Raw genomic sequence first — 21101 nt, forward strand, 5'->3', positions numbered from 1 at the left:
GTAAGTTTTGTTAGGGTTTTTTTGGAAGCGAGGTTTTTTTAGAAGTGTGGAATGTGCATTCAATTGGTGAAATATTTAAGAATAATTTTAATATTATTTGCGGGAAGAATTTTTTTTTAAAGATTTTAAAATTTATAAGTAGGATAAAAGAAAAAATAGGGAGTGCATTTATGGGTGTTAATGCCACTCTTTAAAAAATGGTTTTGGCTAGGGCTGAGCAGGGAATCCGTGAAATCCGTAATTCGATCCAGTCCAGTCCAATTCGATAGGTTTGGATTGATTTTTTGAATCCGTGATTTGGTTCCAGATTGAAGAATTAAAAATTCATAGTTCATGGATTGGTTTCGGATTGAATCCCACGGTTCCGGATTGGAACCAATCCTGGTTTCGGATTGAATCCCACGGTTCCGGATTGGAACCAATCCGGACCGTATACAAATAGTCTATATTTTTATTATACATCATCCCCCATAGTATCTTCTCTCTTATTCTATGTAAAATCTAAACTCAAACCTAAAACCGTATAATATCTTCTTTTATTACTTTTGTTTGTTAGTTTTAAGTTTTAATTTGCAATGGTCTAAATACTTATGGTAAAACCAGTTTTCTTATGATTGTTTAAATTCTAGAACAGTATATCGTTATTATAGAAAAACATGTTGCAATTATGGAACTAATATAGCGTTATGTTTATATTTTTATGAAATTTAAGTATTATATATATATATATTTTTGTTATTTAATTATGTGAATCCGTAGTTCTAAACCGATTCAATCCGTATTTAAATGGATTAGTTCGGATTGATTCCATTATTTAAACGGATTGAATTGATTCAAATTTTTCAAAAACCATAAATAAGATATTGATCCTAATTTTATCTTAATCCGATCCAATCCGGACAATACTCACCCCTAGATTAGGCCAAACTTTCGGCATTGGGTTTTGCCAAACGTTGAACGGTTAGCAAGTTTGAAAATTTTCTCACAAATCAGGACGACCCTCTATACAATACTAATATTCAATACATAGGCATGCAAGTTCGCTCGGACAAAATGGAATTATAGTCAGCATTTGAACATCGAAACCTCCCAATCAATTGCGAATTGCGATGAGATAGAAGAAGATTGAATCAGTCAGCATTTGATTTGATCATCGCCAGAGCGCTCTCTCTCTCTCTCTCTCTCTCTCTCTCTCTCTCGCTCTCTCTGTAAGTTAGTCATTAAATTAATACTATAATTGTCTTTCGTCTGTATACATCACATTGTATATCGATATCAGTTTGTGTAATAGTGGGACCACAAAACTTGTATAGTATTTGATTGATTTTCAAACAATTGCTCTGTAGATTTGCGTAGACATTTTGACTGACCGAGAAGATCAACTCTGCTTCCCAAACCCAATTCAATGTACTAGGAGTTAGAGAGAGAGAGACCCAAAAACCCAATTCAATGTACTAGGAGTTAGAGAGAGAGAGAGAGAGTTTCTAGTTATGGGTAATTGCTGGTGCAGACCAGTAAAGTGTGCTCATGCTTCTTCCAGCCAATTCTTTGGTAAATTTGTCTTCTGATTTTGAATTTCCTAGTATTTGAGTCTGCTTGTTTGTTTGTGGCTGTCTTTGATTTCTCTTCCTCTTCTTTTTTTTTTTTGTGTTTTGCATTTGTTGTTTTGACAATTTTAGTTTTTGTTCCTTTTGAGATATGGGTTTCCACAATTTACTTGTAACATCTCTTCTGCAGAGAAGAATTGGAGAGCGATTTCAACTTCTTGTATATTCAGTCCTCTCTCTGACTCTCTAAGCAAACTTTAGAAATCTTGGATGGAGTTATAAGCTTATTATTGGCCATGGAGTAAGTAACCATGGCCATCTTTATCATTTCAATCCATGAAAACTTTAGCTTGAATTTTTATATTTTTTTCTTTTCTGGGTTCTGAGCCTCTTGTGGCAAGAAGGGGTGGGCCTTCACCCAGTGTCAAGTTGCTCCACTCTGATTTGGGCGTCAATGATTTAAAACACAGAAACATCCTCTCTGCATGTGGGGGTAATGTAAGGCTGTGTAAACCATTCTAGACCGAAAAATTATTTAGTGCTCTTGGAGCAAATTCGATAGTTTTTGGTCTAGACAATAGGGTCCATCACTTTTGTGTCGGTGTTTTAAAAGACAACATGAGAGGTGTCAATTGATAAATGGCATGGAGCATTTCTCCAAGAGCATCTACTAATTTTTCTCCCAGGCCCTGTAGTGGCAGTAGTTTCATGCTGTTGGTGGGTTGCCCCTCTCTTTTGTTTTCTTTTTCTACTATGTAAGTTTGAATTAATTCTGAACCCAAGAGACTCAAAACTGGAAAAAATATTTCTTGACGTGTTACGTAAAAAAAGAAAAAAGAAAAAATGTACACCCAGTTTAGTCCTGTTAGATGAGGCTGTCCATGTAAAACATACTTGCATAGTGTTATTCAGCATTTTAGGGTGTTTGGTAGCTTCTAAAATGCATGGGTCTTGTTAACGTGTGCCTTTTGGAAACATGTTAAGAAGGTTTAAAAAGATTGTACATTCTTTGTTGCATGCGCTTTCATACAGAATGTCCAATCTTTTTAAACTTCTTAACATGTGCCCTAAGGGTGCATGTTAACAAAATCCAAAACGCATTACCTGTATTTGTGGAGAGGGAGCACTAGTTTGAAAAGACATTGATTTTTTCCTTGCTCTTTCATTCACCTAATAGGAACTGAAACAAATGGATCTTGATTTTCTCATGATTGGGCTACTCTTAATTTTTCTTGTGAGAAAAAATTTTCCGGATGTAGAAAGCAAATATGTGTGTATATGAATTTCCTGTTATAAGTATATCCAGGCACACTAATATTCCCTTTTGGAGACTAGGAAACTTCAATTGACCACTAGATTTTCACTTACTCTGATCTGTACATAAGAAACTGCCCTGCTAAAATTTCAGGGAGTTTACCGGGTTCAAGAGAGCAATGTAACACACAATGAATGATCCTTTGCCTTCTAAGAAACAAATGTGAGTTGGTTTGAGTTTCGATCAAGATTGGAAACAATCACTGACCTTTTTTCTCAGTCTTCTTAATTTTTGACCAATTTGTTGTTTCATCTCTTAGTAGCTCATTAACTACATGGTATTAAATGTTGGAATCATGTATACTTTTGGATGTTCTGCCACTGCCTTGGAGATCTATTTTTGCTTGTTAATCTTCTGAACACTTTTGCTGAAACAATTGATCTTGTAGCCTTGAATCTTAGATACCTATCATTGCATATTCCAGAAAGTGATGCACTTGTTATTGTTTTAGTTTTCCTTTCCTGTACACTTCTTCATTTAGAACTTATGATATCTTGATAAGATATTTACAGAGTCCTTGCTCATACCACCTCAAGTCAACTTTTCACTTATTCACTTTCCTAGCGTCAACCAAAACCCGACTAAAAGCATTCCACAAAGTTCATGTATATGGACAATATTTTTAGTTGTATTTAATTAGTCAACAGTTACAAGTGAAAAACTAATATGAGACTGTTTACTACATTAGCAGTTATATAAAGATTACATAATATAACTGTTTATGATGAATTTTCCTGTATTGTTTGTTAGCTCATGCTAGTGCTATTTTGTATGACTTGTTTGAATTTTGAATCAGTTCCAATTCCAAAAGATTTGCATAGAGGAATTGCACATGGGTCAAAAAGTTTTTTTTGATGCAACTTAGTCTAATGGTTTTATTGCTAAATGTTTTATTTGCTTTATAATTTTTTCTACTCTTCTCATCTAGATACGACAACACCCCCTAGCAAGGCAAAACATGATTCAACCCTTTCCAGACAGAATGGAAGTTTGAACAAAGTTCTCATAGCATCCAAAGGTGATACATCTATCTCCAACAACCTCAAGTCCTTCACTTTCAATGATCTCAAGAATGCCACCAAAAACTTCCGTCCAGATAGTCTTCTTGGTGAGGGAGGGTTTGGATGTGTCTTTAAAGGATGGATTGATGAGAACACTTTTGCTCCCACCAAACCTGGAACTGGGATTGTAGTGGCTGTCAAAAAGCTCAAGACAGAAAGCTTTCAAGGTCACTGGGAATGGCTTGTATGTGTCAAGACTGAATTTAAGATTTCATCTTCTCTTGAATACCCTTGCATGCTGTTGTATGAAATAAACTCCATTTAATTGTTTGAACTGGCAGACAGAAGTAAACTACTTAGGTCAGCTTCGCCATGAAAATCTTGTGAAACTCATTGGGTATTGCTCAGATTCTGAGAACAAACTTTTAGTTTATGAGTTCATGCCAAAGGGAAGCTTGGAAAATCATATATTCAGAAGTAAGTTGATTTCCTTGCTTCTTCCTTTTCCCTTGAGATTCCTTGAAATATATCAATTAATCTTATTCTTCTGAATGAAAACAAGAACTATATGAAAGTTACAAAAGTATTACAAGAGTGGATTTTTGATAGTGCACTAGATGATTAAGCCATGGAAAAGAAAAGGTTTTGAGAATGATCATGCAGGGGATCAAGTTTCTGTTGATACCACCTATGATTGTGCATATATAGTCCAAATGTGACCCGGTTAGAAACTTCTTTTTGAAAGGAGCCCCATTTGCAACCATGTATCTATTTAGCCACACCAAGTTTTTCCTTCGATTTTTCCAGCTAAGCTGACCTTGAAAGCATGTTTCTTTTGCAATCAATCATATTTCTATTTAATTTTTACTTGTCCAAAAGAAGGAAAGAATTGTATGTACAATTTTTTCAGTGAAGGAAAATTTCTAATTGCAATTTTACAAAAGCTATGGGCTATGTTATATTATAAGCCTGTTAAATGGATCTGCCTTGTTAATCTACCCGTTGCCTGTAAGATGGAAACTAACTGTATGATATAACTGACGTTAATCCTCTTCCAGGAAGACTACATGCACAATCTCTACGTAATTACAAGGGGCTTGTTTGTCGAACCCAAAAGCAACATCTTATAGTATTTTCATTTACCCATATCACGGAAGTAGTTTAACTACACTGAGAGGGGATCAGAAGCGTAGGGAACTTTCTGATGCACTGTGCACTTGGAATAATTGTGTCTTTTACTTTTCTTTTTTCTTATTTTTTGCATCTTTAGTGGCATTTTCTTACAGAAGAAAAATTCTCTTTTCACTAGATAATATTTTATTTGTTCAAATCACAGTCCACAGATAATTAATTACTGAGTTAGCCATGGATGATTTATATTTGCGTGTTTGTATTTTCTAGTCAGAGAGTTCTTTGAATTGTTTTTTCTTTGTCTCTGCAGAAGGTGTTCAACCTATTCCTTGGGCTACACGGATGAGTATTGCCATTGATGTTGCACGGGGATTATCCTTTTTACATAATTTGGATGCCAATGTAATATACCGTGATTTGAAGGCTGCAAACATTCTACTTGATTCGGTATGATCACAAATTTGAACTTTGAGCTCATCGATCAATACAGAAATGCTGCCCTTGAATTTCTACAATCAGTTTCCATACCTCATGGAGCTTTGACAAATTTGTGTAGGATTTCAATGCAAAGCTTTCAGATTTTGGCTTAGCAAGGGCGGGTCCTACTGGAGATAACACTCATGTTTCAACAAGAGTTGTGGGAACTCGGGGTTATGCTGCACCAGAATACATAGCGACAGGTTTTCATCCTTCTAGTGCTTCCTTATTGTATTTCCTTAAATCAGAACAGTTTATATACTTGATTGTGATGGGGCTGTTGACAATCAGTTTTTACCTTTCAAAGTTCAAGTTTTTGATCCTTCTATTACTGTCAAAACCATTCCAAACTCATCATATGTTATCAAATTTTTGCACTACTTTCAAGTTTGCTGTTAGTTCCTTGGCCAACAAAAATAGCATTTTCTCCCAAATGGGTAGAGAGAGTTTCCATTTGATCTCAAGCCTGCATTTTTGCTTCCTCCTTTTTTAGGAAATTTCAACAGCAGCCAAGATACAGAAGCGATTCAATATAAGAGTACAAACACCTACATTCATTTTTAAGTTGGAAAGTTTGCATAATAATCTCATTGTTTTTTTTTAGTAACTATTATTGATTGTTCACGGACAACCTTTTGACTGACCTTTTTTTAAAAGAAATTGAAAACAGGAGCAGAAAAATTAGTTGTACTATTGTGACTTTCTGATGTCATGATAGGAGCTTTAGACAATTTGGTCTGTCCAGGTGAAGAATTTCCAAGATAGTATTTATATTCTCTTAAATAGGAAAAAAGATGGCATGCAAGCTTTAGTATATAAATATTGGCTACAAACCCCCAATAAAGGACTGAATTGTATCATTATGCTCATTTTTCAATTTAATTTTTCTCCATAGATGCATGAATAATTTAATCCAGACTAAAGAAAAGAAACTGTTCACTGCCACCCAAACAGGTCGCTTAACTACAAAGAGTGATGTGTACAGCTTCGGAGTTGTCTTGTTAGAATTGCTATCTGGAAGGCGCGCAATTGGGGATGAGAGAGCCAATGTTGAAGAAACCTTGGTGGAGTGGGCAAAGCCTTTCCTATGTGACAACAGGCGAGTTCTAAGAATAATGGACACGCGACTTGAGGGTCAATATGCCAAGAAAGGGGCCCAAGCTGCAGCTTCACTCGCATTACAGTGCGTAGACACAGATCCAAGGAATAGGCCAACCATGTTAGATCTTCTGTTTGCATTGGAACAACTTAAAACATCAAAGGACGCCACAAGAAGCTAAGATTGAGCATCATGGGATTGAATAGTTGGCAATTGCTACAACAAACTGAAGATAATTCACAGCCAGTCTCGTACACAGATTTGTTTTTCTTATACTACAGGAAACTATGAACAAGGCATAAATTTTTACTTGGTCGTTGACATGTAAAAATTAAACATTATACTTTATAAAATATCTATACTTGTAGATGACATAAAATTGTATTTGGTTGAGAGATTTGAGGAGAAATTTGAAAAAGGAAAGAGAAAAAGTGTGAAATTAAGATATATTTTATTCATATTTTATCTATTTTTTTTTCTTTCTATTTCTAAATTTCTTTTTAAACTTTCTAACTAAACACAACATAAATGTATAATAAAGGAGTAAAGGAGGATTTAACGGGAAGTCATACCAGTTGTACTCGTTTCTCATTAGGTCTTTTTTGTTAATCCATAAGGTTTTAGAGTATATATTGTTTTCAGTCTTGAGTTCCTTTATTTATTTATTTTTTATTTTAATTTGCGTCCAACTTTTGGACTGTGAGCTAACATGGCGTCACTTCCCAAATTGACACACTTCTAGGTGAAAAAGTCCTTTTAAATGAGTTTGTTGTGTTTGGAATGGTAAACCAAGTGACTTCTTGGAGATGCATTTTCCACAAAACACGGGTTCTCGTTTGAGAATCTTTCTTTTTAATTAAAAAGTCAAAAATTATTAAATTAGTCAAAAAGTTAATAATTCATACTAAAAAGTTAAAGATTTTATTTTCTCTCTACTTTTTGCACATCCTTTTGTAAAAAATTAAAAAATCATCCCAAACATACTAGTTTTTTTTAGCTCATATTTTAGTCAAATAGCTAAAAAGTTACTAAATTAACCTGTTCTCAAAGGAGGCCCTATTGTCTGAGATTTGAGTTGTGTTTGGTAAGGGTAAGGCTATTTCTAATTGTTCATCAGATTCATCATCAAATTTAAATTTGGTGAAAAAGAACACATTTTTGTGTCTCGAACGGTTTTATCAAAACCCTATCAAATTGAGAACGGCCCAAAACTTTTACCAGACTGAGGAGTTAGGGCAAATTTCACCATTTTATTGTGCGTGTACGTTGGTTGTGGGGCCCACCGGATGACCGGCTAAACGTTCGGCCGGTTGTCCTCTCGGTCATTCAGATTACACATAAAATGAACAGCAGCAGCCATGGTTTAGACTGTGAACTAGCTTGCAAAGTTGGTTGCTTTTTGTGGCACCAAGACGAAATTTTTTACCAACATTGATCCATGGATAGCAGAGGCAAATGCATTACATGTAGATATAAATTTGTATGAAAATTAGCCATTCATTTATTAGGTGCAACTCCAATAAGATTACTGTTGGTTTTGCAGAGGATTTGACAAAATTACTATTGCTGTGGTCTATAAAATAAGACTCTGCCAGTCTTGTAATTTCACAATATCATTATAATTTCTATTTTCTTTGTGCTCTGGTTAACTTCATTCTTCACTTGTTGTTTCATTTGTCTTCTCATTGTGTGAGTTTCAGTGTATATTTTATTTCGGGTAAACTACCAATAGGTCCTAATAGTTGAATTTAATTCCTATCAAATTCTATTGAAAATAATTTTTGGTAAAATTGTTGCTAAAAATAATTTTTTGTGACAATTTTTTATATATGTCGCTAAAAATTGATAATTAGTGACTTTTTTTGTCATGATTTTTATAAATTGTCACTAAAACTTACAATTAGTGACTTTTTTTATGACAAATTTTTCTCTTAGGACCTATTAGACAATAAGTTCATTTATTATGACCTACTTGTAAGTATCCCTATTATTTCTTTTATTTTTCATATTTTTGTCTAACTCTTTTCTTGTTTCTTTTACAATATAGTTCAGTGTGTGTGTTGGATATTGAATGTTCTTAAAACTATGGAAGATTTTGAAATGTTTGAGGAATCACAGACTTCACAGCAAAACACTGATATTAATTTTATTTCGGAAACTTATCGTGTTTCTTGTGGTAAAGCGTTCACCATTATAGAAGATGAAACTTTATGTAGATCTTGATTGGCCGTCTTTCAAGATCCTATTATCAGTAATAGTCAAACCATGACAATATTCTGGGATGAGTACTCGTCTATTTTAATTCACAATTGAGTGGTGAGTCAAATTGAAATTGTATTTTTTTGTCTCACCGTTGGTCTGTCATGCAAAAGGCAATTAATAAATTCTATGGTTTTCTTGAGCAAATCCAATTGAGGTAACAAAGTGGAACAACTGAGGCAGACATGGTAATTTTCATTTATGTTATTAAATATCAATTTTTAATTGCTCAGTCTGCTTGTTATCGAAATGTTTATAATTTTCATTTTCTAGGTCGTTGAAGCTAAGCGCATGTATCATGCAATACAAAAAAAATATTTCACATTTGATACAAGTTGGGATATTTTGCAACAAAATTATAAGTGGGATGAAATTAGAATACAACCCGAAAAAGCCACGCAACAAGCATATCCATTTTCCGATCCAACAACTAAAGGTGAGTCTTTTTAACCCAACAACATTATTGCGGAGGACCAACAATCGACTAATACATCAACATGACCAATTGGTACTAAGGCTGCGGAAGAGAAGTTGAAAAATCAAGCAATTCACGATGTTAGATTTAATGAAATGACTGCTAACCAATCTAAAATTGTTGAAGTATTGTCAATTATCTTCGTTAGAACTATTAAGCTAGATGAACAAAAGGTGGTCACTACAACAAGTTGGGTTTTGAATGACGAAATTTTTTTGTCTCGAAAGAGCTAATTTCGTCACTATAGATATTTGTGACGAAATATTTTCGTCACAAGTTTCGTCATTGAATGTTTGTCACTAAAAACCATCGTGACGAAAAATAATTTCGTCACCAATGAAATTAGTTCAGTGACGAAATTTTTTGTCACCAATAAAACAAGATTTTGTCGCCAAAAATTCTCATTTTCGTCACCAAATAATTATTCAGTACCATATTTATAATTTTAGTTGACGAATAAATTTGTCACAAATGTTGATCATTGATGAGGAAATAATTTCGTCACGGTAAGATGTAAAGGTGACGAAATTTTTCGTCTCCAAAAGTCATACATGGGTGACGAAATATATTTCCTCTCAAATATATTTATATACATGAGGAAATACATTTCGTCACCAAACAACAAAATCAATGAAAACTTTCATATATGCGCTGCAATAAATTTTGTCACAAAAAATGTTTATTAATGACGAATAATCACTTTGTCACAATAACAAATACAAATGACGAAACAAATTCGTCACTAAACTGTTCCATATTTTATATTTTAATTTCAATTATTATTTCACAAATATCCCTGCTCATATCCCAATAGCCTTTTAATAGTACTAAGAAATCCATTAGCTATTATACATCACTCCACAAAAAAATTCAGTAAACAATTTATATTATAAATCAAAATATATCCATCAAACAACTTTAATAATATAAACCATTAAGTGTAACAAAAAAACCATCAAAGCAAATCCCAAAATGAACTAACGTGAAATCCACAAAAAAAAATCAACACTCAATCTTGATTTGCAACTACAACTAAGTATTCGTTCAGGAAACAAAATTCAACAGTTGATCTTCATTTGCAAGTAAACTTCCGAACGTCATTAAAAACCAATCTGCAAAGAAAATAAACAAAGAAAACATTAATATATTATCAATTACATCTAAACTCATATATAAATAATTTTATTTTATAAACCAATTTAGTAGAAATGCATCTAACAAACCAAAACTTCAAAGAGTTGAAGTGATCCTTGATGATAAAGCAACACGGATAACATAAGATGCCAAAAAAAAAAATTGTGTTTGAGAAGATAGTTGGGTTTTTTTGTGGTTGGATATGATGTTTGCGAGAGAAAAAGTGAAATGATTATGGGGTTTGATGTGATATTTTGTTTGGATTAGTTTTTTTTTGGTTTTGTAAAACATTTGTCTTGTAGTGAAAAAAATCAAAAAAAAAACCCAAAAACCAACTTGTCAAACACTGCCTATATTTAAGATATCAAAAAAAACCTCAATGTCTTCACAACTTGCATCCAGTGGCATAATGCTTTCAACAGCATGAGCATCTAAGCTGATGACTGCTTGGAGCTCATATGCACGTTGCTGCAAATCTGTTGAGTGGGATGCTGATAATTCTTCAATCAAAGATTGACACTGCAACAAGGAAAGAAATTACCAATGTATAGTCAAAACATAAAAGCGGAATTGAATTCTCATGATGCTGAATACGAGTCTATGACACAGAAAAGCATATACTTTCTTGTCTATGATGCCCACATATATTTTGGTGATGATATACACATACAAAACCAAAATAATAATAATAATTAATATAGCAAGCAGTGCATATAGAAAAGTAGGGAAGCAGTAAATGGAAGAATGCCACTAGCAGGGAAACCTGAGAACATAAATGAATCAAATAAATCAAGCTCAAATCGCATCGTAACTATCAACTCCAAAGAGAGAATGCATACCCTAGAGACACATGATTTAGGTTCAACATAATTTAAGGATATGGTATAGATCCAGAAGGATGGGGTTGAGGCAGAGTCGAAGAGAAAGAGGAAACTTTGGCTTATGATTTATAGCGATCCCATTTAACAGCAAGTACCACCACAAATACTCAGCCACTTAAGTACAAAACTGATTTAGATGGCTAAGGTATGAGACGTGTGCTGAAAACACCAAAAAGACCTACCTCAGGTAGCACATCGGCTTTTCTCCCAGCTGCTATCTCAAAGGCGTATATTTTCATAAGTGCTGTAACTGCATATGCCTTGAAGGAAGAAAAAATTCAGTACAAGTTCAAACTAGAAAAGAAATGAGTGCAAGGCAATAAAATCATCAATTGTATTACTTTGTCAAAAAAAAAAAAAAAAATCAATTGTATCAAATCTCAAAGAAACACTCCTTTCAATAAATTATAATCAATTATATGCATGTGCATATTGAAGAGATTCAAAGTTGGTAGTTTTTCCTTTTTTAGTTCTTAGATTACTCAAGGGCTCTCAATCAAAACTGAGTCATCAAATACAAAATTTGGATACTCCATACCATACGAAGAGACAAAATTCCAAGGTACCTTGACAGTGTCATCACTGGAATATGCTTCTGCCACATCACATAACTTCCCAGTAATATAAGAGGCTGAATACTTTCCATCTGCAGTTCTATATTCCCCCAAGACCCAACAAATTACCTGTGACACAAAACTAAGAAACAAGACAACAAACACAAGAAGTATATCCAAAACAATGTCAACACATATACCCGAGGGGGGGGGGGTTGTTGGAGACAAGAAAAAAATAAAACCTAGATAGGAGAGAATGTACTTGTAGAAATGCAGATGGCAGCTTTGGCTCTCCAATGATATGCAAATATGACTCTACCTGCAGCCAAAAAATAATTAAACATCAAGAGAGGAATGCTAAATTAGAAATGCTTTTTTTTGCTATGAATGAACATCATATTTTAAAGCAAACAGTTTCATTCTGGATAACCCAGTGAGAATCATTAGATCACAGAATATAAGAAGACTGTTAGAGTTGGCTTTAAGTAACAGCAAATATATGAAGTGAGCCAGTAGAAATTCATTATGAATACATACAGCAGAAGATCTGAGCTGACTATCTGCAGTATCATCATCCTCCCCAAATCCCTCAGCAATCAACCGCATCAAGTTATGTGCCACTTTAATATTCACTAGATCCCCTGCATGCTCGAAGACTCTATTCATGGTCTGTAGTACATAAATCAAGAGAAAGCCAATTGGTGGAAGTTCAGAAGACATAAATATAATGTTATCTCCAAACAATCACAACAAGAAAAGGTAACATTGACATAACCTGAATGAACCATTGGTTGCTTGGTGCAAATTGCTCCACAAGCTCAACACATCTGGATGCTATTTCAGTTTTGTAATGATTGTCATTAATGTTTATCACGTAATCAATCATACGATCAACAATAACTTCTACATTGGAGGACTTCGTCATCTTATAGAGAAGTTCAAAGGTTTTCCTCTTTAGAGTATCATCTGGGTCCTGTGTCATCAAGCATGTCAAAGTTTGACCAAAACATAGTTGAAGAACAATTATGATGAAAAATTGTCAAAGTTAGTTTGAACATCAAATTGAAAGGGTAACGTGGCATTAGTTTCAATAAGATTACAACCATAGAAACAGAAAGAATTTCGCAATGGAAACACGAAAGATTAGAACTTATAAAAATAAATAAATAAAATGAACCAAAAAAAAAGGAGGAAGAGGAAGCATTGAGCAGCATCCTTATCAGGCCATATCTAGTTATCACCTACTTTCAATTAATCATAACTATTATTCATTGAGTACAAAGGTCCCGCTTTTTCCTCAGAGAGACACTCCAGTTTTTCCTTTCTGGTAAGTAATAAAAACACCCCAGTAATCAGCAAGAGGTCATTACAAAAACTTTTTGAAGCAGCGATAATGCTAGCTATGTTTTATGCAACCAAATGTTGGGTAATACTTGCCATTACAATAAAATAGACTAGCTAAAGAGCGAAAGTTACAGAGAAAAGCTAGCTCATCTTTGCTTCCTTTCATAAATTTCTAAACGCGAGAAAAACTTTTTGGAATTATTCACTCTTCCATTGAAGTGCTAGGTGTCATCACTCCAATGATGACTTTGTTAATGCTCTATAAACATTTACATTCCAAATACTTTGTTGCTTACCATAAGACAAATTTCAGAAATACTTCAGCAGAGGTCAAAGTATAGGAGTAGTTTACATCAGCCTGACAAAGCAATATTGATCTAAAAATTCCATGAATGCATATACAACAAAATAGACTAGGTAAAAAGTCAAAGTTACAAAGGTGAACCATCAATACCTCTGCCAGCTAACTATTATCGTGTATAACCAATAAGCGGATTGCTCTCGGACTAGTGATCATCACATTCAATTTAAGAGATTGAAAGTAAACCAAACAAATTAAGAGAACCCCAAATGTGAAAGTACCTCAGAAATCCAGAGAATGAAGCAGAAGGTGTTCGTGAAGAGGAGCGCCGGTTCAGAAACATGGGATCCAATGGATTTAGGAGGGAGGGAGGGAGGGAGGGAGAGAGAGGGAAAGAGAAGGTCAGAGGCTAATTCATCAAACCTCGTCGCAGGCACCCAGATTTCACAGCTGCCCCCTCTCGTCGTCGCAGACCCCATCAGTCCGCCGTCAACCTCCGTTCGCCATTGCCCTCTGATTTTGCTCAACCTTCACCGCTCTCTGTTTGACGGGTTAGGGTTCAAGACAATGAGAGAGTGGAAAAGAGGGGTAAACAGCGTTGATTGGTATTTCCTTTGTATGTATCAGAGAAATAATAAATAAATAAAATTAAACATAAAATAAAATTAGGTGGTAAATATTTCCCTCAAAATTTTTTGATCACAGTTATTTAGAAGTTGTGATTAAAAAAATTACATATAATCACACTTATTTAGAAGGTGAGATTAAAATATATATATATATATATATAATTGCACTTAATTAAAAAGTATCATAAAAAATAAATATTATCACACTTAATCAAATTAAGTGTGATTAAAATATCAATCTAATTTTTTTTATCACACTTCTAATAAAAGTGAGATATTTTCATTTTGTTAAAGTGTAATCTTTAACTGTTTTTGTCGTAGTGATTCCTCATTAATAATTTTTTAATTGTCGAAAAAAAAAATTCTCACCAAAACTTTCAAAATTTTTGGTGAGGAAACTTATTTTTTTTCTCACCTAAAAGTAAGTATTTATTGACGGAAATAAATTTCGTCACCTATTATTTTTCTTTTTTTATTATACGTGACAGTAGTTATAATTCCTCATGGATTATTCTTATTTAGTGACGAAATTTGTTTTCTTCACTAATTTTCGTCACCATACCAAAACAGAGAATAAGAGAAAGTGACACTAGAAAAAGAGCAAAGAGAAACCATGTACCAAATCATCGAGCGAAGAAGATGTGACGGTTACCGGCAAGGCTACTACTGGCGGTGGCGATCGGCAAGACTAATAGAGGCAACGATGGCAATCGGCGTAGTGGAGGAGCAAGAGGTAAGAAAAATTAATACCCTATTTTGAGAGAGAGAGATGATAAACAGAAAAAGGGTAAAAAAAATTAATACCCTTTTTTTTTATTGCTGCTCAATATATCAAAAAAATTTTACCAAAATTGGTGACAATATTATTTCCTCACCAAAAGATATCAGAAATATTAAAATGTTTTGGTGACGAAAATATATTCATCACAAATAATTTTATAATTAGTGACAAATTTTTTTGTCACCAAAAGTCTCAAAATTTTGGCGCCACCCAAAAAAAATAGCGGGAAAATTTTTGGTGACGAAACTAAATTTTTCTTCACTTAAAATGAAGTATTTATTGACGAAAATAAATTTTGTCACCTATCATTTTTATTTTTTTATTATATGTGACAAAATTTATAAATTCCTCACGAATTATTTTCATTTAGTGACGAATTTTATTTTCTTCACTAGTTTTCGTCACCATAGGTTACTTTTGTTGTAGTGGTAGACCGTGAACAGAAGGCTGCAGAGCGGCAAAGAAAGGTCGATGATAGGAGGAACAACTAAAAATATTATTTATGATGAATAAAAGAGAACAACGAAATAAGGATCATAAAATAATGTCAATGGACATGGCAAATTTAAATCCTATGCAAAGGGCCTACTATGAAGAGTTTCCATGGCAAATCTTATTTCAATCAACAAATAGATTTCCATGACTGTTTCATAAAGACCATAATTTCTATTCAATTTCTTGTAGTGTATTTTTGCATTGCATTTTAATCTGTTTTCTATAGTTAAATCTATGTTGATGGTGGGTTTAAAATTTGAGAAATAACATGTGGTTGGTCTGTTATGAGTACTAAGTGTATTGGTTTTATTATTGGTATCTGTCAAATTAGTATGAAGAGCTCAACATACAAGGTTTGACAATTGTAAAAAATTATCAACAGCTACCTGTAACTCTCTCATGATGGAGCTCACAAATCATTTTTATTTTTTTTTAAAACAAAAACAATAATAGAAACACACTAACTCCAAATCAATTTTAAAAACAAAAATGATAGAAACACAGTTTTGTAGGATTCACAAATCATTTTTAAATCATGCTCAGAAATCATTTTTGTAGGATTGAAACACACAAATCATTTTTTTGTGCAGAGGTAGTTTTTAAAAATTTGATTCACAGTTCAAATTTCTATCATTTTTGTTTTTATAATTTTTTTTTAAAAAAACATGCTCACAAATCTTTTTTTTTTTTTTTTTATTGATGTAAGATTCATTGATTTCTGTTGTATCAAAATTGTGAAAAATGTTACATGTTTGCTAACAAATGGCCTTTTCATGTTTCTTGTATCAAACTTGAACAACATACATAGTGACATAAGGATCAGGCCCATATGACAAAAACAAATGAACAAGACATACGAAAAAATTGTACAAGAAATAGAAAAATACATAATATTGCTACATAGTCCAATTTAAACATACATAGTACTACTACATTCATAAAGAAAAATTTAAAAAGTAGTACAAGAAATAGAAAAATGAAAATATAGAATGTAGTAGTACATCGTCAAAACAAACAAAACCACATAAATTTGTGATACATCTAATCTCTCATCCAAACACATCAAAGGTCATTGTCAGGTGGTGGAGGAGGGAAGTAATGCTGGTATATCTCGCTGACGTGATGCTTAATTCGATCTATGCGATTGCTTTCCACTTCATGACGTCTTTTAGTGTCCAGACGAAACTCACCAAATTGTTGAATTAATGATTTTTGTGCGGTGGCAAATGCATCGAACTGATTAACCTAATACAATGAACTGATTAGCCATTTGTTGTTCCCATTGAATACGCCGATTGTGACATTCTTGTTCCATAGCCAAAAAATAGTCCAGTATTGAGGTTGTTCAGTTGCTGGTATGGCATTGTCATGGGGGTCTTCGGGAGTATCATCTGTTAGTGTATAAACAATATAGCAAATAAGCATTAAAATTTGGAACAACATCAAAATGTCATCTTTTGGGAGTGACATTTTCTACTATAAAACGATGGAGAATACAAAGGTGGGGTTTCAAATGTCTTGCTTGAAAATTACTTCGGGTAAATCTCCTCTCAAATAGTAGTATATACTTCACTTATGTTGCCAACAATATCAAGTAGGTCAGACTCACTGTGAAAATAGATATGCATATCTCCTTGCTCAACTCCAATAATTCGTGATAAAGTGGAGATATCAAACTCAATAGCCTTTCCTTTCACATAAGATAGAAGACTAAAGTCTTCATCTTCTTCATCAGTAGATTTCAAGTGAATATAAAATAAAGACACAAGACGAGAATATACCTTTTGTGATAAATTAATTAAATTTAGCGACCCCATAGCCTTATATTAAGTTTGCTAACTAACAGAAGATCATATTGAGCAGGAAGATTTGAAAGGCTTGTTCATGATTGTAAGTGAGAAAATCAGTAGAAGGATAAGCTGAACTTTGAGGCTGCTATTGTTGTTGTTGGCGTGGTAGAGAGTTGGAGGTTTTACCATATTTTGGTCTTACTCTTTTTGTTCTAGACATAATATGAATATATGTTGAATTTGATTGGGAATGTGTTAAATGTGAATTGTTGATTTTAGAGGTGTTGAAATTGAGTGTAGGGTGACAAAATGGTGTGAAAAGGTAGTGCAAAACAAAAAAAAGAAGTGCAACAGATAGGGAAGTTCACATAGAAAAATAAAGTTCACAAACAAGGCCGGTTGATCGGCCGGTCAATCGACTGGTTGACTAACCGGTTGACCAATTTTGGTGCAGAATTTGCTTTCGGTTTCTATTGCTTTGGGTTGCTGCTTTTTTGAATAATGCACACTTCCTTCACCAAAAAATGACATACATTTCTGCAAGGCATTGTGTCTATATAGAGTGTATTGTCAATAGATTTAAATGAGGTAGGTGGTGGAGGGAAGTAATGAAGTGGGTCAATTTCTTAAATGAAGTAGTTGGATGGTTGTGTATGTTTCATGAGGCATTCGCCACACCGAACAAACAAGTCTGCATTCTGATATGATGGTGAAGTAGTTGGATTTTACAGAGGTATTTAATATGAAAAATGTTGGGTATATATCAAATTTATTGGTAATTCATTTGTAATATATAATTCATTTGTCTATCATTTTTGTAATTCATTTGTGAAGTCTGAGGCATTCATTTGCAATTCACTTGTAATTTAATAAATGGTGGATACATATAAGAATCATCAGTCATTTGTAATTTAATAAATGTAGTAGTATTGCACTAAAGTAAGGTATATGTTATAGGCATCCATATCAGTAGTTCAAAGCCATATCATAACACAACATCAGTACATTGCTAACAAATTCATACTATTTTTGATAATGACAAAGTTAACAAATCAATAATACTAGCAAAAACGGATGTGTGCAGTGTGAAGAGCACCAACAACAAACACTGACAGTATTTGACTAACAAAAAAAAAAATGATGTGTGTAAATGAAGTTTAATAGCAACAACAAACATTGACAACCTTCCTTGTGTAATCATCTCCCAATCGAAAAAGCCAACCAAAAGTTCATGTTCTCATCCACGTGATGAAATTAGTTTTCACCATAAAGATGCCACATATGTTCTATTAAATCATTGCAAAGGGCATGATATGCATTCTTATCTCTAATACCTAAATGACGCGACATAAATGATTGGAAGTAATTGTTATTGCTGCACGAAAATAGTATTGGCGAGTTAGTGTTAAAATTTCATAATCAAAATTGTGTGTGTTGTTTTCTGACCACACTGTCAAACAAGTACTCAGCTGGAGAACACCGGCAGAATAAATCACGCCTGAACGACCTGTCATAGAAAGAAGAAGACTCCGGCGGTGGTTCGTCCACCCGAGGGCACTCCGATGATCAAGTTAGTTATCTCTCAAAGATAACAAAAGTGTTTAACTCACTATTCAGAATATAAAAAGCATACCTAAAATCCACGATGGCGCCTCTCTTTTATAGCCAACACTGACCTAATCCCAATAGAAGCCTAGCTTCAATGGACTCTGGCTTAATACTAATCCTAGACTCCTAGTCAGATTGGAATAAACTCTCTAAGAGTCTTATCTTTATCCAAACTGAAATCCTCTCACATTCTTGGACTCTTGTCCCTTATCTGCTTATCCCGAATTCCAGTATCTTCGTAGATAACCTCGGCCTAGTCGAGATTATCTCGGCGTCATGTCAAGGACACGTGGCACCTCGGCTGGCACTCTGGTGCCTCCTCAGCCACGTGTTGTCATTCAAAAATTATGTCCTCACAATTGCCCCCTAGGTTCTATTACCTCGGCACCCTAAGGTGATGGAACCGATATCGTTTCTTCCATTTAGCATGTCGGCTAAGCTCGCTTTGTCCCTCATTACCGAGGTCATCATTCGTTGGCTCAATATGACCAAGACTTAGTCTGTTTTCATCAATGCTTCAGAACCAATAACCAAGTTCATTCAAGTTTCTCAACCGAGATTGTCCCTTTAGCCGAGGTCCTGCTCCATTAAATCAAGAACTCCAAGAGTTTCAACACGCGTATGAGCTGTCACGCACAGTATTTCAACCGTTTTTACCATGCGTCTTTCCCTTACTGAGCCGTGCCTGACATGCGCTATTAAGTCGCATCGCATTTGTGTGTGTCGTCTGACAAGCACGTCGTCCTCTAATTGCCATTTTGCCGCCATTCTGCGTGTTTGATCAAAATCATCTCTCTCTCTCTCTCTCTCTCTCCGTCTTTTCACTTTTGCATTTTCGTTTTCATTCAAACCTTTTCTCTCTCTCTACTCCCAAATCCTTCATTGTTTCAAGCTCTCAAGCTCTGCAACCACTCCGTTCACCTCCTTCGACGAAGCTTTTGCTACTCTTCTCCGATTGCTGCCATCGTCTGACCCCGGCGAACTTTACACCGGCTTCATTTTCTTCAGTGATCCACTGTTCCTCTTATTTCAATTTCTTGTTTCGCTTCAAACTGCTATGTTTGTACACTGCCATGATGTTTTTATTCATGCTCTCAATTTGTTACTTATGCGTTGATTTCCACCATTTGTTATCTGTATCACGATTCCACTCTTGTACAATCTATTGCTGGTATACACATACACACATTGTTCATTTTGCCACTGTTTTTAGCCTCGCACCCTTGTACACACTTTGTCACAGTGTTCTTGATAGTTCATCACTGTTCTTGATTCTGCATCATATTCTTGTCTCTGTTTTCTGTGTCTTTTTCTAGATTCTTGCCCTCAATCCTTGTTTTCGTAGCCTTAGGTTTGGGACTTGTTCTAGAACTTACAAACTTTTGGAAAAATTGAAACAAATTCCCTTTAGATCTTCAAAAACCCTTGCCCCAGCACTCGTTTAGGTTTTCCTGAGGTCCTTTAAACCCTAACAAGCCACCTCCTTTTACAATCCAATACTTTTCCCTTAAGCTGACGTTATGGGTATGTGGAGGTGGAAGGTAAACATCCCACTTAAGCTAGAATATTTCAGGCAAGAATTCACCATCTCTGCCGATGTTCACCTTAGGTTGGCTGGGGAGGAGGACTCCATCATGCCCAAAGACGACTCTATGCCTTTTCCAGTTGTAGCCTGCGTAGAGTGCGAACTTAGGCTCCCTCTCGATATTCTTTTCCGAGAAGTCCTTCACTATTATAAACTCAACCCAATGCAATTAGCCATTAACTCTGACCGAGTCATCAACGGTATTATTGCCTTAGCTAGCCGAGAAAATGCTAGGATAACTCTAGCCCACATCCAGTACTGTTGCACCATGTGTGGCCTTAAGTCAGAAAAATGCTACATTTACTACCTTAAGCCGAGGTCGACGGAATACAAACTCATCGCCGACCTCCCTGATTCCAACAAGGGCGCCGGGAATAATTATTTCATCGTCTCGGGCAACTGGGAGTTTCTTCCAGATGACGACTTTCACCTCTACCCTTTAAGCCGTACACTGTTCAGAGAGGGAGATGGTAAGAGCCAAGTGTTTACTTTTACTTGCTTCTCAAGTCTTTAATACTTTGTTCTTTCTAAATATTCTGATGTCTGTATGTTTTATTTTGTAGTTCTTCCTCAGCCTCCAAAGGACTTCCGCAAAAACTTCTATCCCAGCAAGGATTTTAAGAAGCTACTTAACTTGCCTATCAACCAATGCAAGGCTCCTCTGCTCCTGAATTATATCCCGACCTACAAATCCA

At 34.6% G+C, this 21101-nt stretch overlaps 2 protein-coding genes across 2 annotated transcripts; one reads left to right on the forward strand and one right to left on the reverse strand.

Moving 5' to 3' along the window:
- Positions 1–944: 944 nt before the first annotated feature.
- On the forward strand, positions 945–6949 carry LOC145789233 (putative serine/threonine-protein kinase PBL3). The gene is made up of 6 exons (XM_082906796.1): positions 945–1551; positions 3791–4107; positions 4205–4340; positions 5305–5441; positions 5551–5674; positions 6426–6949. Exons 1-6 carry the CDS (start codon positions 1491–1493, stop codon positions 6749–6751), a joined length of 1101 nt encoding a protein of 366 aa, XP_082762922.1. The 5' UTR covers positions 945–1490; the 3' UTR covers positions 6752–6949.
- Positions 6950–10737: 3788 nt separating this feature from the next.
- On the reverse strand, positions 10738–13997 carry LOC114292931 (AP-4 complex subunit epsilon-like). The gene is made up of 7 exons (XM_082904653.1): positions 13800–13997; positions 12649–12846; positions 12411–12542; positions 12136–12192; positions 11886–12002; positions 11502–11579; positions 10738–10957 (listed from the first exon to the last, which is right to left on the reverse strand). The coding sequence occupies exons 1-7, from the start codon at positions 13995–13997 to the stop codon at positions 10778–10780; spliced, it is 960 nt and encodes a 319-aa protein (XP_082760779.1). The 3' UTR covers positions 10738–10777.
- Between the last annotated feature and the right edge of the window lie 7104 nt (positions 13998–21101).

Source organism: Camellia sinensis, chromosome 14 (genome assembly GCF_055761805.1).
Source record: "Camellia sinensis isolate YWXY chromosome 14, ASM5576180v1, whole genome shotgun sequence".
Taxonomy (NCBI): domain Eukaryota; kingdom Viridiplantae; phylum Streptophyta; class Magnoliopsida; order Ericales; family Theaceae; genus Camellia; species Camellia sinensis.

Excerpts from the sequence above, each read along its gene's own strand:
- LOC145789233 (XM_082906796.1), top strand. The coding sequence starts at position 1,491 with ATGGGTAATTGCTGGTGCAGACCAGTAAAGTGTGCTCATGCTTCTTCC. Across the intron at positions 4,108-4,204 it reads AAGGTCACTGGGAATGGCTT|ACAGAAGTAAACTACTTAGG; the intron begins GTATGTGTCAAG and ends TTGAACTGGCAG. Across the intron at positions 4,341-5,304 it reads GGAAAATCATATATTCAGAA|AAGGTGTTCAACCTATTCCT; the intron begins GTAAGTTGATTT and ends TTGTCTCTGCAG.
- LOC114292931 (XM_082904653.1), bottom strand. The coding sequence starts at position 13,997 with ATGGGGTCTGCGACGACGAGAGGGGGCAGCTGTGAAATCTGGGTGCCT. Across the intron at positions 12,847-13,799 it reads TCATTCTCTGGATTTCTGAG|GACCCAGATGATACTCTAAA; the intron begins GTACTTTCACAT and ends TTGATGACACAG. Across the intron at positions 10,958-11,501 it reads AAGCCGATGTGCTACCTGAG|TGTCAATCTTTGATTGAAGA; the intron begins GTAGGTCTTTTT and ends TCCTTGTTGCAG.